General features: G+C 36.8%; 1 protein-coding gene and 1 long non-coding RNA gene across 3 annotated transcripts; both read left to right on the forward strand.

Moving 5' to 3' along the window:
* The first annotated feature begins 327 nt into the window (after positions 1-327).
* On the forward strand, positions 328-11,924 carry LOC140745188 (uncharacterized). 2 transcript variants are annotated; one of them, XM_073076936.1, is made up of 5 exons: positions 328-489; positions 3,144-3,228; positions 3,879-3,988; positions 10,543-10,720; positions 11,734-11,924. In XM_073076936.1, the coding sequence occupies exons 1-5, from the start codon at positions 403-405 to the stop codon at positions 11,787-11,789; spliced, it is 516 nt and encodes a 171-aa protein (XP_072933037.1). In that variant the 5' UTR covers positions 328-402; the 3' UTR covers positions 11,790-11,924. The 2 variants fall into 2 exon arrangements, with proteins under 2 accessions (XP_072933037.1, XP_072933041.1); XM_073076940.1 differs by having other exon boundaries at positions 10,543-10,682.
* Positions 11,925-13,640: 1,716 nt separating this feature from the next.
* On the forward strand, positions 13,641-14,091 carry LOC140745210 (uncharacterized). The gene is made up of 2 exons (XR_012102635.1): positions 13,641-13,730; positions 13,829-14,091. It is a non-coding gene; the product is annotated as an uncharacterized LOC140745210 (long non-coding RNA).
* The last annotated feature ends 832 nt before the right edge of the window (positions 14,092-14,923 follow it).

Consider the following 14,923-nt stretch of genomic DNA (forward strand, 5'->3'; position numbering starts at 1 on the left):
GTTTATAACAGCAGTGTTAAGTACTGTGTGTGTGTGTGTGTGTGTGTTTGAGGGATGTGATAAGATTAATTAAATACAAAATAAGATTTTTTTATAATATTGGTGTAGCAGACAGATTTTTTTCAATATTGGAGTATAAATTCACATTGTTTTTCTTGAATGTGTTCACGTGTGGGCAAAACAATGCGCAAGAAAATAATGATTGTTTATATTAAATACGAACGATGATATAATTTCTGTAATCATTGCCTCAGAACAATGACTAGTATCTGAGATCATTACTTTATCTGTATTTACGTATCTATGACATAATTCAATTTTACTGTATATATGTCATAGTTTTGATAATGTAATATTTATAATTTATTTTATATAATTTTATTTTATTACTAATATATCAAGATGTGTGAGATCTTTCCGGAAGTATCGCATTGTTGTTTTTTTCTCAATCTCAGAATCGGAATGTTGATAATATCTGTATTAGGGATTGTAAGTAAATTATTTTTATGTTCCAATGCCTAGTCATAGGTTTCTTCTCATAATAGGGATCATTTATGAAGGTGGTAGAACCCTTTGTGGTTCGACTCCGGCGGCACCACCGCCACACCTATTTATACCAAATAATAGCAGTGTTAGGCACTGCTGTGTTCCGTTTTGAAGGGTCTGGTAAAGAAGACAGACTTTTCCGAGGTGATCCACCTTAGTCCTCAGGGGTAGCGGCGCATCTGTGGCCAACCTCAGGTAGGAGTATGTAATCCTATCTAGGATTGATTACAGATGTCCATGGGCGGCAGTAGCCACTAAACATCAGGTGGACTGCATAATCGTCTGCTACTCCTATATTAAAAAAAATACTACACCAAATGATTCAGTGCGTATTGAGAAAGGTAGGTTTGTGGGTAACATAAGGTCTACGCCAAGATTTAATAAGTGACATTGATAACCATGATAATCAGAATCCTTGATAATCGACCGCTGAATGTCCCCTCCGAAGCATGAAAGCAGATATGAAAAACCACTAGAGGCCACTCATACAATATTACGTAATTTTGTATGTTGGTTGAAATCACAAAATCGGGCGTATGCCGCGTGCGATAGCGTCGTGCATTATTAGGCAGAAATAGATGTGGCGGTGGTGCTGCCGGAGTAGAACCATATCGGGTCCTACCATCCTTAAAAACCCGTGTAAAAACACGTCAAAAGCGTGCGACTATGGCACTGCTCATACTATTTTTTCAAGCAAACACGCAAACTTTCTCCTGTGCCAATTCTAGACGCATTTATCATTTACATTTTCTACACCACTTCTACACTTCTTTCTCTTGGGTGCCATGGACACACACTAAGATACAATAAGATACATAAGCACTCAGAAGGGATATCTAAATTCATCATTTACGAGTACATATATGTCTGCCCAGGGATCGAACCGGGAATCCCTTGCATGTCATACCGGTATGGTGACCGCCCCGCCACATGGGTCGTCGTGTAATAGATTTATGATGAAATTATAAATTGAAATTGATAACAATATTAATTTTTGCATCCATATTGTTTCTCCGTTGGTTTTAATTAAGCTTCGAATGAATCCTCATCGAATTAATAAGTAATGGCGACTCCGTTCGAGATAACACGGATTGAATACTGATTATCTACAATATTGGATCTTGGATCGATTCCACGGTATCTCAAGGAGACATTCTCGAGTTTCAATGGAATTCATAATGGATAGCATTTTGAAATCCACTTATTGGTTTGTTACAATAGGAGGTCTTTATGACACGTTCATAGTTTTTTTTATAATATGGGAGTAGCAGACAAGCATGCATTCCACCTGATGGTAAGTGGCTACTGCCGCCCATGGACATCTGTAATCAACCCCAGATAGGATAAGATATTCCTGAGGTCGCCTTCAGATGCGCCGCTACCCCTGAGGACTAAGCTGGAACGCCTCGGAAAAGTATGTCTCCCTTACCACACCCTTCAAACCAGAACACAGCAGCGCTTAACACTGTATTAGGTAGAAATAGGTGTGGCGGTGGTGCCGCCGGAGTCGAACCACAATGGGTTCTACCGCCTTCAGAACAGACCACGGTGCTAGATAGGTTTTCGAGCCGAGTTTTTTATTATATATTCAGGTTTAAAATTAACTTTAAAATAGTAACTATTTAAACCTTCTGTGGTTCGACTCTGCAAGCACCTATGTAGCCTAATAACAGCAGTGTTAAGCGCTGCTGTATTCTGGTTTGAAGGGTAAGGGAGACATACTTTTCCGAGGGGTTGCTTACAGATGTCCATGGGCGGCAGTAGCCACTTACGATCATGTGGACTGCATGCTCGTCTGCTACTCCCATAATATACAAAACAAAAATCAGTGCATCTGAGGCTGGACTCAGGTTATATTTTTATTCTATCTGTGATTGTTATTATAACTAAAAAAATGCTATTGGTAAAAAAATACTATTTTACTAATTAAATTACTAAATCATTAGTTACAATAAAAAGGCAACGCCAAACAGTGGGCCAATATATGGGCCAACATGTGGCCCAAATAACAGAGAACAAGGTTAACGATGTTCGGGTATAATAACAATGATATTAAGATCCTACAAATAAATAATTTATTACTTCTTCCTTATGATATTTGTATTTACTAGAGTGGAAAATTAATATACAGTCACGAAAAGATTAATGACGTCACAAAAGTAAAGGTGACTACACACTGTTGAGTGAGTGAGAGTTTAATCTTGCAGCTGAAATATTGCATACACGTGTTTTTTTTTAATATAGGAGTAGCAGACTAGCATGCAGTCCACCTGATGATAAGTAGCTACTGCCGCCCATGGACATCTGTAATCAACCCCAGATAGGATTAGATATTCCAACTTGAGGTCGGCTACAGATACGCCGCTACCCCTGAGGATTAAGCTAGAACGCCTCGGAAAAATATCACGAATGGAACCACAAATGGTTCTATCACCTTCACTTCAGGTTGGCATCAAATCTTATCTGGGGTTGATTACAGATGTCTCTGCGCGGCAGTAGCCACTTACCATCAGGTGGTCTGCATGCTCGCCTGCTACTTCTATATTATATAAAAAATCCGCACAAACACATTTTTCATATTTATATTGATTTTTCAGATGACAGGCGTCACGGGGCTCTGTGGGATGGAGAAGATAACAAATATCAGTTATAGTAAAGTAAAGAATGTTACAGCTATAAAAGGTAAGAAAAATACTATTCGTACTAGGCATGTATGTATGTATGTAAAGGAATTCGATTTTTACCCTCTGACAGTTAGTTTAATTCTAAATTTTGAACAATTATCGTAATCTCTTATCCCATTTTCCTTATAAAGATCAGCAGGATTAACAATTTTCGAGGTAGTTGGTGCGGCGTCGACTGGTGCGGACTAAATAACTAATTAGTCAAGTGATGCTACTAAATTTCAATAATTTTACTTTTTAGTTTTTTTTAACTATAATTTATTGACGACCCGCACGGCGGAACGGTCACCATGCCGGTCTGTCGCGCAGAGGGTCCCGGGTTCGATCCCCGGCCAGACAGATTTCTAAATGATGAATTTAGATTTCTGTTTCTGGGTCTGGGTGTTTGTGTATTTGTCTCTGTGTGTGTCCATAGCACCCACGATACAGGGAATCCTAGTGTGGGGCTGTGTGTGTAATAAATAACTAATACTGCGTAATTTACATGATAATTAAATAATTTATAATAATAATTTCAAATATTTTAGGGACATTTTAGCACGGAGACGTGGCAAAACTTTTTTACGCAACTATTTCAATTCTCAAAACTGGGTACATTTTCTTGTTAGGAGTGAGTAATCTTTACTAATCTATGATTTTAACTTACAGATTCAGAACAAGCGCTATCTCAAATCAGCCTTCTCATACCAACGACTATAACGGCTATGTCGTGCATCTTTATGTTCACTGGCGTTATTCTCCTCTTCGCTACTTTAGCGGTAAGATCAGTTCTAGTCCGCGCCAAACTGTTAGTCCGCTTTGAAGTTGTTGCGAGCAGGTGTTGTCACAATTTACTATGGCGACGCGATTCATTACTATATTCAGAGCGGACTAGCAGTTTTTTCGGGCTATACTGTATTTTAAACCAACAATATGAAATAGTTTATTAATTCGGGTAACCTGTTTCTGAAGAAAAGAGTTTTGTTGCAAAAACCCGACTGCGGAGGTATTTTCGGGTGTATGTAATATATATTTATATTATACTATATATATATATATATATATATATATATATATATATATATATATATATATATATATATATATTATACTATATATATATATTATACTAGCTGACCCGGCAAACTTTGTACCGCCTCAAAATCTATTTATCAAATATATTTCATATAAAGTTACTCGTGGATAATGTAGCTTTCGAATGGTGAAAGAATTTTTAAAATCGGTCCAGTAGTTTTTGAGCCTATTCATTACAATCAAACAAACAAACAAACAAAGTTTCTCTCTTTGTAATATTAGTATAGATAATATACCTATTATACAAGTAGCCAATAAGCATGCAGTCCATATGACGGTAAGTGTCTACTACCGCCCATGGATATCTGTAAAAATCCAGATAAGAATAGATTCCTACCTTATGCCGGCCACAGAAATATTCCTTACCCTGAGAAGTAAATTGGAACGCCTGAGAAAAATATATCTCCTTTACTACACCCATCAAACCAGAACACAGCAGCGTTTAACACTGCTGTTACTAAATAGAAATAAGTGTTGTCCCTGTAGTTCCGGGACTAGAATAGGGCTACGGTATCCCCTGCCTGTCGTAAGAGGCGACTAAAAGGGGGCTTCCGGGGTTGCGGGCGGCAAGAGTGGGAGCTCGAACCGTCCAGTATGCTACCCCGGGAAGGACGGTGGCATGTGTGGTCGCATACCGTCGTAATCACCACATGTTGTGGGAGGAGCGAACGCTCCCAGAACCCGGGTTGGAGGACTCCGGTTGTGTTTCGTTGGAGATCTCAGAGTTCTCCAACAAGCGCTGAGGACGGCCATCGGGGGGGTTTTAGTGCGGTAAAAATCCCACATAACCCGGAGTCGCTCCCACGTCGTCGGATACCTTTTGAAGCTTTCCCCCTCGAAAAGAAAAAAAAAAGGTAGAAATAAGTGTGGCGATGGTGCTACCGGAGGTGAACCACAGAGGGTTCACCCAGTTTCATATTCTACTAATGTTCTAAGTACTAATAAAATACTTCGACGAGCTATGAAAATCTCAAAATTAAATTCATAAAATACAAACTAACCCAGTTTAACTATCCCAGTTAAGTATATAATCAAATATCAATACGAAGCATATTTATTTATACGAAATATAGGCACTTTACAAAGCTTATCACACAAAATACATACCATACGTATATATTTGTTTAACAGATTTTAGCCAATTTCTACTTATTACTTTTACTCAACACTATTAGTATTTTAAAAAAATAACCACCATATTTACCTTTAATACATCAACTACTTATCTAACAGAGTTTCCACTTACGAGCTGTCTGCGATACGACTACAAGCGAGTAAAAGAGCCGACGCTATCACAGTCTTTTTACAGGGATTCTTAGTGCATACTACCCGTAATATAAGTGTATTTTATTATCAAACTACCTATTTTATTATTTTCTCAATCATTGTTGTTAAGACGACAACAATTACATAAGAACGAAACATTGTTAAAATTGGAACCGTATCCAAGTAGCTTGTCAAGTCTGAGTGGCTTTATTCCGTTATCTGGCCCCTTAGTTATTTTATTCTTAGCCGTTTTTATTTATTTTACGTAACGCTTCTCTGTCCCACTTTCCGTCAACTCCAATTTTCGGCGATCTGCCATTTTGTAGAACAAAATATTATACGTCAACTTGCGGTCTCAGAAGTAATTTCATTTGTAGAATGAGGGGTGCAGTGTTTATTGTTATGTTGCTGTTGGAAGTAAATTGGTAATAATTTTAATGATTTTGAAGTCTGTTCGTCATCAAGTCTCTTGACTAATTGAGGACTAAGTTGGAAAATCTTGAAGTGAAGTGAAGGTGGTAGAAACCTTTGTGGTTCGACTCCGGCGGCACCACCGCCACACCTATTTTTACCTAATAACAGCAGTCTTAGGTGCTGCTGTCTTCTGTTTTAAAGGGTGTTGAAAGGGAGACAGACTTTTCCGAGGAGTTCCAACTTAGTCTTCAGGGGTAGATGCGCATCTGTGGCTGACTTCAGGTAGGAATATCTAATCCTATCTATGTTGACATTTAAACTAATTGTAATTAATGTATTCCATTGTATAATATATAATTTAATCTAAATAGTTAAAATTTCAAACCATTTAATGTAATGTAGTTGGTATAGTTATATTAATTTGGTGTAATTTAATTTTATATAATGTAATTCCATTTCATTTAATTCAATTTGCATGCTTGAAAAGGCTGAATAAGAGACTAATAATATTGTATGTAACAACTTTTCTCACTGTTCAAAGCAAATAAATTATCTTTATCTTTATCTTTATCTTTATCTGGGGTTGATTACAGATGTCCATGGGCGGCAGTAGCCATTTACATCAGGTGAACTGCATAATTATATTATATTATAAAATAAAATATTATAAAATAAATATAATTAAAAAAAACTAAAAGACATAGTTTTTTAAATTATATTTACTTTATTAATTTTTAGTATTTGTTGTTATAGCGAGTTGAATAGTTGTTGTTTGTAAAAAAAACAAGTGTCTATCTATTACGGTTTAAGAGATAAAGCCCAGTGACACACGTACAGACAGCGGAGCGTTTCGTTTTACCCTTTGAGTACGGAATTCTAAAAATCATTCTACAAGAGGGCGTTATAGATATGTTTTAGAACATTTGAGTTATAGGGAAATAACATTATTATTTTCTAAACTAAAAATCACGCTATAACAGTTATTGAAACTAAAAAGCAATTATTTTGCAATCTAGTAACTTGCGATGAACTTTCTCACAGGCGCTTTAACAATCTCGCCTCGAAAATCATTAATCCTGAGGATGTTGATAAGGACAATGGTACAAAATTATTAAAATCGTGTATTGTCATCGGTTTTTGATAATTCTTCAAAATTTTGAATTAAACTGAACGTTCAAAGTGGATAGAAATCGGGTTCAAAGATTCCGTTATTGTTACGTACACACATACATACAAACCAAGCTAATAAAAGCGTGTTAAAAATATATTTTGTGTTGCTACACTCTCAGAACTATGTAGATGGTAGAACCCATTGTGGTTTGACTCCGGACACCCCACCGCCGTGCCTTCTTCTCCTGACTTACAGTAGTGTTGAGCGCTACGGTATTGCGATTTGAAAAGTGTGGTAAAAGACATACATACCTCAGGTAGAGCTCTAATTTTATCGGGGTTGATTACAGATGTCCATGGAAGGCAGTGGCCACTTCTTCTATACTAAAAAAACAACAGAGCTTAACATTGCTATTATAACTCAGAAATTGGTATATTTCATTTCTGTTTTACGACGATTGAGCACATGCTCAACGACATTTTTCATTCTCATAATTTTCTTTACGATGACGATATGGGTGATCTTCTTTCATACTTTATTTTTTTTCCATTTCCTTTTTTTATGCTCAACATCTTCTTTATATATATTTTTTTGTTATCTTCGAATTTCCTTTCCAGTGCTAATTGATTTAAATGTATTCATCTTTTTCTTTATTTATTTTCACTTCTTCTATAATAGAGAACTTCTTCCAATCTTCATTGTAACATTTTTCAATTCTTCCGCAGATGAACCATGAAAGGTCTGATCTTACCTACAATCCAACCATCTACCATCCTCTATGATATGTAATGAGGAAAAACGGCATAAAGTAATGTAACAGCATAAATTAATGTACATTTCAATCCCGTTAAGTCGAAACGATACAAAAACACTAGGAATAAGCTGTGACCTGATTTTCGAAAATCGATGCCCTAACCTGACTTGTTCTGTCGCATCTCAAATTTAATGTTATTAATACCTATATTGAACGCAGTGGAGTTACATTTACGACTATAAGAGGCTAAATATTTTTAAGTACTTGTTCGAGAGCACAAAAACACAGTTGCCTTTTGTAAAGTTCGGTACACGATCCAAGTACAAAGCGTTTTTTATAATATGGAGTAGCAGACGAGCAACGAAGACGATAGACGACGAGACGGGTAAGTGGCTACTGCCGCCCTTGGACATCTGTAATCGACTCCAGATAAGATCAGATATTCGTACCGGAGGTCGGCCAGAGACGCGCCGCTACCCCTGAGGACTAAGCTGCAATGCCTCGGAAAAGTATGTCTCCCTTACCACACCCTTTAAAACAAAACACAGTAGCTAACACTCCTGTTATTAGACATAAATAGGTGTGGCGGTGGTGCCGCCGGAGTCGAACCACAAAGGGTTCTACCACCTTCAAATTTATTTCATTCATTTCGTTTGTGATCTTGCTTATCACGGGACATACAAGAGTAATAGGAAATTTCTGATATTCCTCGATCCACTTGTGAATAATGATGAACTCTACTAACTACTACTATAATCATCACATAGGGGTCGCTTGTTATCATTAGAGAGCAATTGTTAAACTTTGGCGAAGGTCGTGTCAGAACTATGCCCACATGGATTTCATTATAAATCAATCATCAAGTTCTCTATTTATAGAACGAATAATCATCATAATCATCAACTTGATTATTGTTACTAATAATTATGTAATAAATTTTATCCATCCTTTGACAATGTCAAGTATGAAGAAATTGTTGAATATTCATCTTTCGTATGAAAACATTGTATAGATTATTTGTTATTTATTTAGGGTTATTTCGTCAACCCGAAAAATCCACACACAGGGATAGCAAATGCTTATGATGCCAAATCAAAAAATCATGGAGACACCTTCAAAGTATTCGACAATCAAGTCTGAAAAATGCATAGACCGCACGCAATGGTTAGAATAATGGAATAATTCCTAGGATAATGCAGAAGTGGCTCCAACAACGGAATAATTTGCTAGAATAATGCGGAACTAGCCGGAATAATGGAATAATTTGCAGCGCCATTGCCCGGGCCGGTTGTTATTCTGCGCTCCGGGATTATGTACTGGGACCAAGACACGCTTTTCTAATCGGATCTACGCGACTTTTTGAATTTATTTTCACATTTTTTAAAGGTCTATTGAAATCATCGCTTGTGATATGATTTATCTCATCATCATTTATTTATCAGATCAATCTTAACCTCTATCTCCACCACAGTCTAGTCTCAGTCTCAATCTCTATCCCAATCCCAGAACTGGGATTTCTAAGCTTCGTCTCAATGCCCGTCCCAATCTCAATCCCAATCCTAATCCCAGTATCAAAACTTAATCGCAATCCCAGTCCCAATCTTAACTTCAACTTCAATCTCAGTACAGTCTCAGTCAGTCACAGTCACAGCTCAGTCTAAATCCCAATCCCAATCCTAATTCAATCTCAATACCAATCTCAATTCTGATCTCAATGTACGTTTTTCATTTATAGTATGAGTAGCAGACGAGCATTCAGTCCAGTGGTAAGTGGCTACTGCCACCCATTGACATCCGTTATCAAGCTCAGATAGAATTAGATATTCCTACCTGAGATCGGCCACAGATGCGTCGCTACCCCTGAGCTAAGCTGGAACAACTCGCATAAGTATATCTTCCTTATCACACCCTTCAAACTATAAGAGTTTCAATTCAATTCACCCTTCAAACAGCAGCGCTTACCACTGCTCTTATGAGGTAGAAATAGGTGTGGCGGTGGTGCCGACGGAGTGTTTGACTCCGCCGACACAAAGGGTTCTGCCGCCTTTCAATTCTCACTTCACCTCTCATAGTTTAATTAATTTGCCGGGCCATTGCCCGGGCCAGTTGTTATTCTACGCTCTGGGATTATGTCCCAGCAGGGGTGCCTTAGAGACACCATTTTCTAAACGGATCTATGTTTTTAATTTATACACAAATTCTATTTTTTGGGGTATAATGAGAACATATCACATCATGTCATCTCGATCTTAAACTTACCTCACATCCCAGCTCAGTTTAACCCTCAATAGCTCACCCCACCTCAACCCACTTCATTCCATCCTAACTTTAATTACCCAGTTCAACTCATCCCAACTCTCAAGCCAAGCTCAGGTCACCCCAGCCCAGCTCATTTGACCTCAGCTTACCTCCGCACAGCTCAACTAAACTCGCAGCAGCTCTCCCCAGCTCTTTCCAATTCACCTCAACTCAGTTCAATTCGACTCACCTCAGCTCATCTCGAAAGGTCGATAATCCTTAAAAAAGAGCCTCATCTTAAAGAGTCCGCAATCCTTAAAAAGCGTAACAACCTTTTAAAGGGAAAACTGTGTACATTTTAAAACGCACAATTCTAAACTAGAAGAGTTTATACTTTAAGGACTAACTTTAAGTGATGTAGAAACTTTTTAAGGACTTTTTATATATTTTTTCAGGACGCCGAAGGCTACGCCCAGGTGTTTGTGTGGTTGACATTCCTCGCAGTGATCGTTGGTTTCTTCATGGTGGTGGCGACTGCATTCGAGTGTATTATGAAGGACAAGTGCCTACTGAGCGGTCTGGACTGGCTGTCTGGGTCAGCCCTTTTGATAGTTATTGTGGCGTATCTGTTCAGTAAGCTTTTGTCATTATTATCATCAATCTGTACCCTTACCATGAGTTTTTACGTTTTGACAAATATGACTGTTTTGGTATTTGTTTACGTATTGGCCCATACTATTTCCAAGTTCTGATATAATCCGCTAGGGGCGCTGATTCGAAATTGTATGGGCAAATACGCAATCGAATACCAAAACAGTCATATTAGTCAAAACGTAAAAACTCATGGTAAGGGTACAGTTAGTATCGTACTGGGTAAGGGAAGGTGCTTCTTGAGTGAAAAGGGCTAAAGCTGTAATCCACCACCCTGGCTAAGTGCTGATTGGTTTTCACATCTTTAGAAAAATCCTGTTTTTTTATATTATATATGTAACAGACGAGCATGCAGTCCACCTGATGGTAAGTGGTTACTCCGCCCAATGAAATGTAATACTGTTATTGGGCATTATTGGTGAGGCGGTGGTGCCGCCGTTGTCGAACCACGGAGAGTTCTACCTTCAATCATACTATAATTGTTTATCTTTTGAAGGTGGTAGAACCCTTTGTGGTTCGACTCCGGCGGCACCACCGCCAAACCTATTTCTGGCTCATAACAGCATTAGTTAGGCGCTGCTGTGTTCCAGTTTGAAAGGTGTGGTAAGGGAGACAGACTTTTCCGAGGCGTTCCAGCTTAGTCCTCAGGAGTAGCGGCGTATCTGTGGTAGGAAGGTAGGAATATCTAATCCTATCTAGGGTCGACTACAGATGTCCATGGGCGGCAGTAGCCACTGACTATCAGGTGGACTGTATGCTCGTCTGCTACTCCTATATTACAAAAAAATCTTCGTTGCCTTGACAGTAAAAGCGAGTAGTATAATTACTTACTATTACATATACTAATATATCATTACGAATACTACTAAAAATATATAACGTCGAAAAATCTTAAGCTTGTGCCTGGGATTCGAACCTGGATCCGCAGCGTAAAGAACTACAAATCACTAAACTTTCACTTATTTTAAATCAATTTGTTTAATTAATCTTTTCAGTGTGGATATACTTCATTATCGTTGCAAATAGCTACGTCGTCAGCGTTCAAGGTTAATTCGGAGAATATGGTGAAGAATTTGGAAATCAAATTCATACGTGAATAAGTAATTTCATTTTCAAAATGCTTTTGCATTGAAGGATTGCGAAGGATTGTTTTATATTAAATTGTTGAAATAAAAGGAAATGAAATTTGAAATTGTATTTATTTACTAGCCGACCCGGCAAACGTTGTGATGCCATATAAATAAAAAAATGTTAAGGGTGAACAACCCTTATTATCACTTAGGAGTATGAAAAGTAGATAGTAGCCAATTCTTAAACCTACTGAGTATGCATATAAAATTTGGTGAAAATCGGTATAGCCGTTTCAGAGGAGTACGGTAACTAACATTGTGACACGAGAATTTTATATATAAGATTATGTATTCCTTATGTGCATACTACAGGAACAAAGACGAACTTAGTGAACATTATAAGCATACTGCCAGTCAATCTTAGAGCAGTACGTATGTGTTAATAGCACAACACTAAGGGCTCGAACACAAAACTGCGATGCGACGCGATGCGAATTCGCAACGCAGAAAATTGCGATGCGAATTGCTGCGATGCGATATCGTGCGGCGTAGCGTCTCTCAGGGTGACCAACAACAACAACCACTGTGCGATGCGAATCAATTCGCAATTTCTTGCGAATCGTCGAGGGAGCTCGCAGATTTTTGCGATGCGACGTCGCATCGCAGTTTTGTGTACGAACCCTTATACGTAACTTACAGCGTATGTATGTGTGTGTATGTTACAGATGATTGCTGGCTTATAACAACAGGGTAATCTGTTGTTAATATTAACAACAGTGTTGTGATATGTTCTACATGCGTCTTTGATTACGCCTGTAAGAATAGATTAGTAAAGATTGCTCACTCCTAACAAGAAAATGTAACTAGTTTTGACTATTGAAATTTTCACTGTCATCTATTTTGGTGTTTGAAAAATATTTAAAAAATGTAGTTTTTAGATCATTTACGAATGAAACGATATTTCTCCGCACTTTTTATTCGATTTCGTGTTTTTGCACCGATTAACTGTGCATGTCGGTATTGTTCCGCGTAAATTACGACATGACAGCCATTAAAAGGCTGACAGAATTGTCAGCCGTTTAAGCCATTTAATGGCTTCCTTCAATTACAAGGCGGTGAGATATCTATACTTATATATGCCTGTAAGTAATAATTAACCTTAGCCAAGTTTCTCCTACGACAGTTAGATAAATATCGCATATGACAAATAGATAAATAAAAATTAACAAAGGAGATGTTTCATTTTCGGCCATCTCATGTACACTATATCTAAAAAACACGAATAATTTGTATAATTGAAGAAAAATACACATATATTTTGATAACCTAAAGTATTCCTGTTTAAAAATTTAAAATAAGCATTCCTCATTAAAATATTCAATATGGCGGGATACTGTCAATGTCAAGTTTTCAAAACTTTCGATGTCGGTCAGGGAACCTATGTGTACCCCACACATAGGTTACTATACTCTTTGGATGTCGGTAATTCTGTATTTCGCTGTTTTTGTCGTAAAGTTATTGTTACCTCAGTACTTTACAACCTGGCTTTTGTTTTGTGTATCCCGTCATTATTTCTGAATTTAATTAATTATTTATAATAATTACAACAAAACTACCTTTTAAATAGTATCTGGTTTTATAGATGTAAGTGACATGTCAAATTGAAAAAGAAGAAGTTGTCAATTTGATATGTGTAAAAGTTGATTTATACATATTATATAATAGTGGACTCCAATGTAAACGTTGAATAAATATGTACTGATGAGAAGATTCGATTTCAATCCTGAATATGTTTCTGCTCTGTGCTGCGTACGATTTTGGACTGATTCTATCTTACTTGTTTACCCAGCTTATGTTTTATGGACTCTTGTAATTTCGTGCGATCGCTGTGGATTGTGTTGACAAGGATTCAATATCATCAGGTAATAAAATATACATCAGTTAGTTGTATTAATCGTGAAATAATCGTTAATAATTTTAAACCAGGGAAGCTAATCTTTTTACATTCCCCTTTTTTTAGATAATTACAATAGCAAGACAAGGACATTCTTGGGATGAGAAAATAATCAGTTATTATTGCAACTGCATTGCTGGGCAACGAACCGTACTCGTAGGTAGTTGCGCTCACATTATGATCATTGTTTGATGTTTGGGCTGAGCTCGTCACAGGATATTACAGAACCTGCTACATGATTGGATGATAATATTGATAAGGGAAGATATTGAAAATGAATAAATAATGTATCTAAGTGAAGAATAAATAAAATATTATCTAAATGTGTAGTTAAAGTTGTTTTATTTACACACTTAAATGTTTTAACTAAAATAAATTGGTATAGAAGTACTTATTTTGATATGTTTGTTTTAAGTCAAGATTTATGAAAGTAAATATAATTAATGTTTATCAAATATAGGTATTGTTTCTCAATACATACAATACAATATTTATATATCTACGCCCAATCGCGTAAAAATATATTAAAAAGTATATAATGTATATAGTAAGTTAAAAATAGAATGACAGATGACATTATTACGGTAATCACTACCGCCATGATGTTTTTCCACTGTTGTGTTGCAAGTTTAAGTGATAATTATTGTTTTTTAACAAAGAAACGAACATGATTTGAAGAAAATGAACCACTACGAATTGTTCTTTGCATGTTTTCTTAGTTTTTAGTATAGTGTACAAAAGGTGGCCTGGAGCCCATACATTTTGAAACATCTCCTTTCCACTTGACATAATTTTTGGTATGGAAATGGGCAAACTGGTAAAGATTCGATTGACGGGCGTTAGTTCAGCAGTAGTAACGCTAAATTGCAAAGTTGATCTACAATATCATATAGAACCTATTGTCCTTAGACCATTATGAATAATCAATCTATCCAATGTTTTGCGCACCAAAGAACAAACAAACTGCCTACTGAAACTTGTCAAACTTTTTTTTAACTGACTAAGGTCACCACATAGATTAGTAAAGATACTTCGCCGCCTTGAAATTGAATGAAGCCACAAACGGCTTATTTTAGTAAGTTCTTTTTTTGAATCCTTGACAAATAAAAACATTTTTAGAGAAAATTTACGAATAAATAACTAATTTACGTAATAATTACG

Source organism: Epargyreus clarus, unplaced genomic scaffold (assembly GCF_041222505.1).
Source record: "Epargyreus clarus isolate Ecla_fem2 unplaced genomic scaffold, WU_Ecla_fem_2.2 ptg000002l, whole genome shotgun sequence".
Classification (NCBI taxonomy): domain Eukaryota; kingdom Metazoa; phylum Arthropoda; class Insecta; order Lepidoptera; family Hesperiidae; genus Epargyreus; species Epargyreus clarus.

Coding starts and splice junctions, on each gene's coding strand:
- LOC140745188 (XM_073076936.1), top strand. CDS start 403: ATGTGTGAGATCTTTCCGGAAGTATCGCATTGTTGTTTTTTTCTCAAT. Junction 3,229..3,878: donor GAATGTTACAGCTATAAAAG/GTAAGAAAAATA, acceptor TTTAACTTACAG/ATTCAGAACAAGCGCTATCT. Junction 10,721..11,733: donor TATTGTGGCGTATCTGTTCA/GTAAGCTTTTGT, acceptor TAATCTTTTCAG/TGTGGATATACTTCATTATC.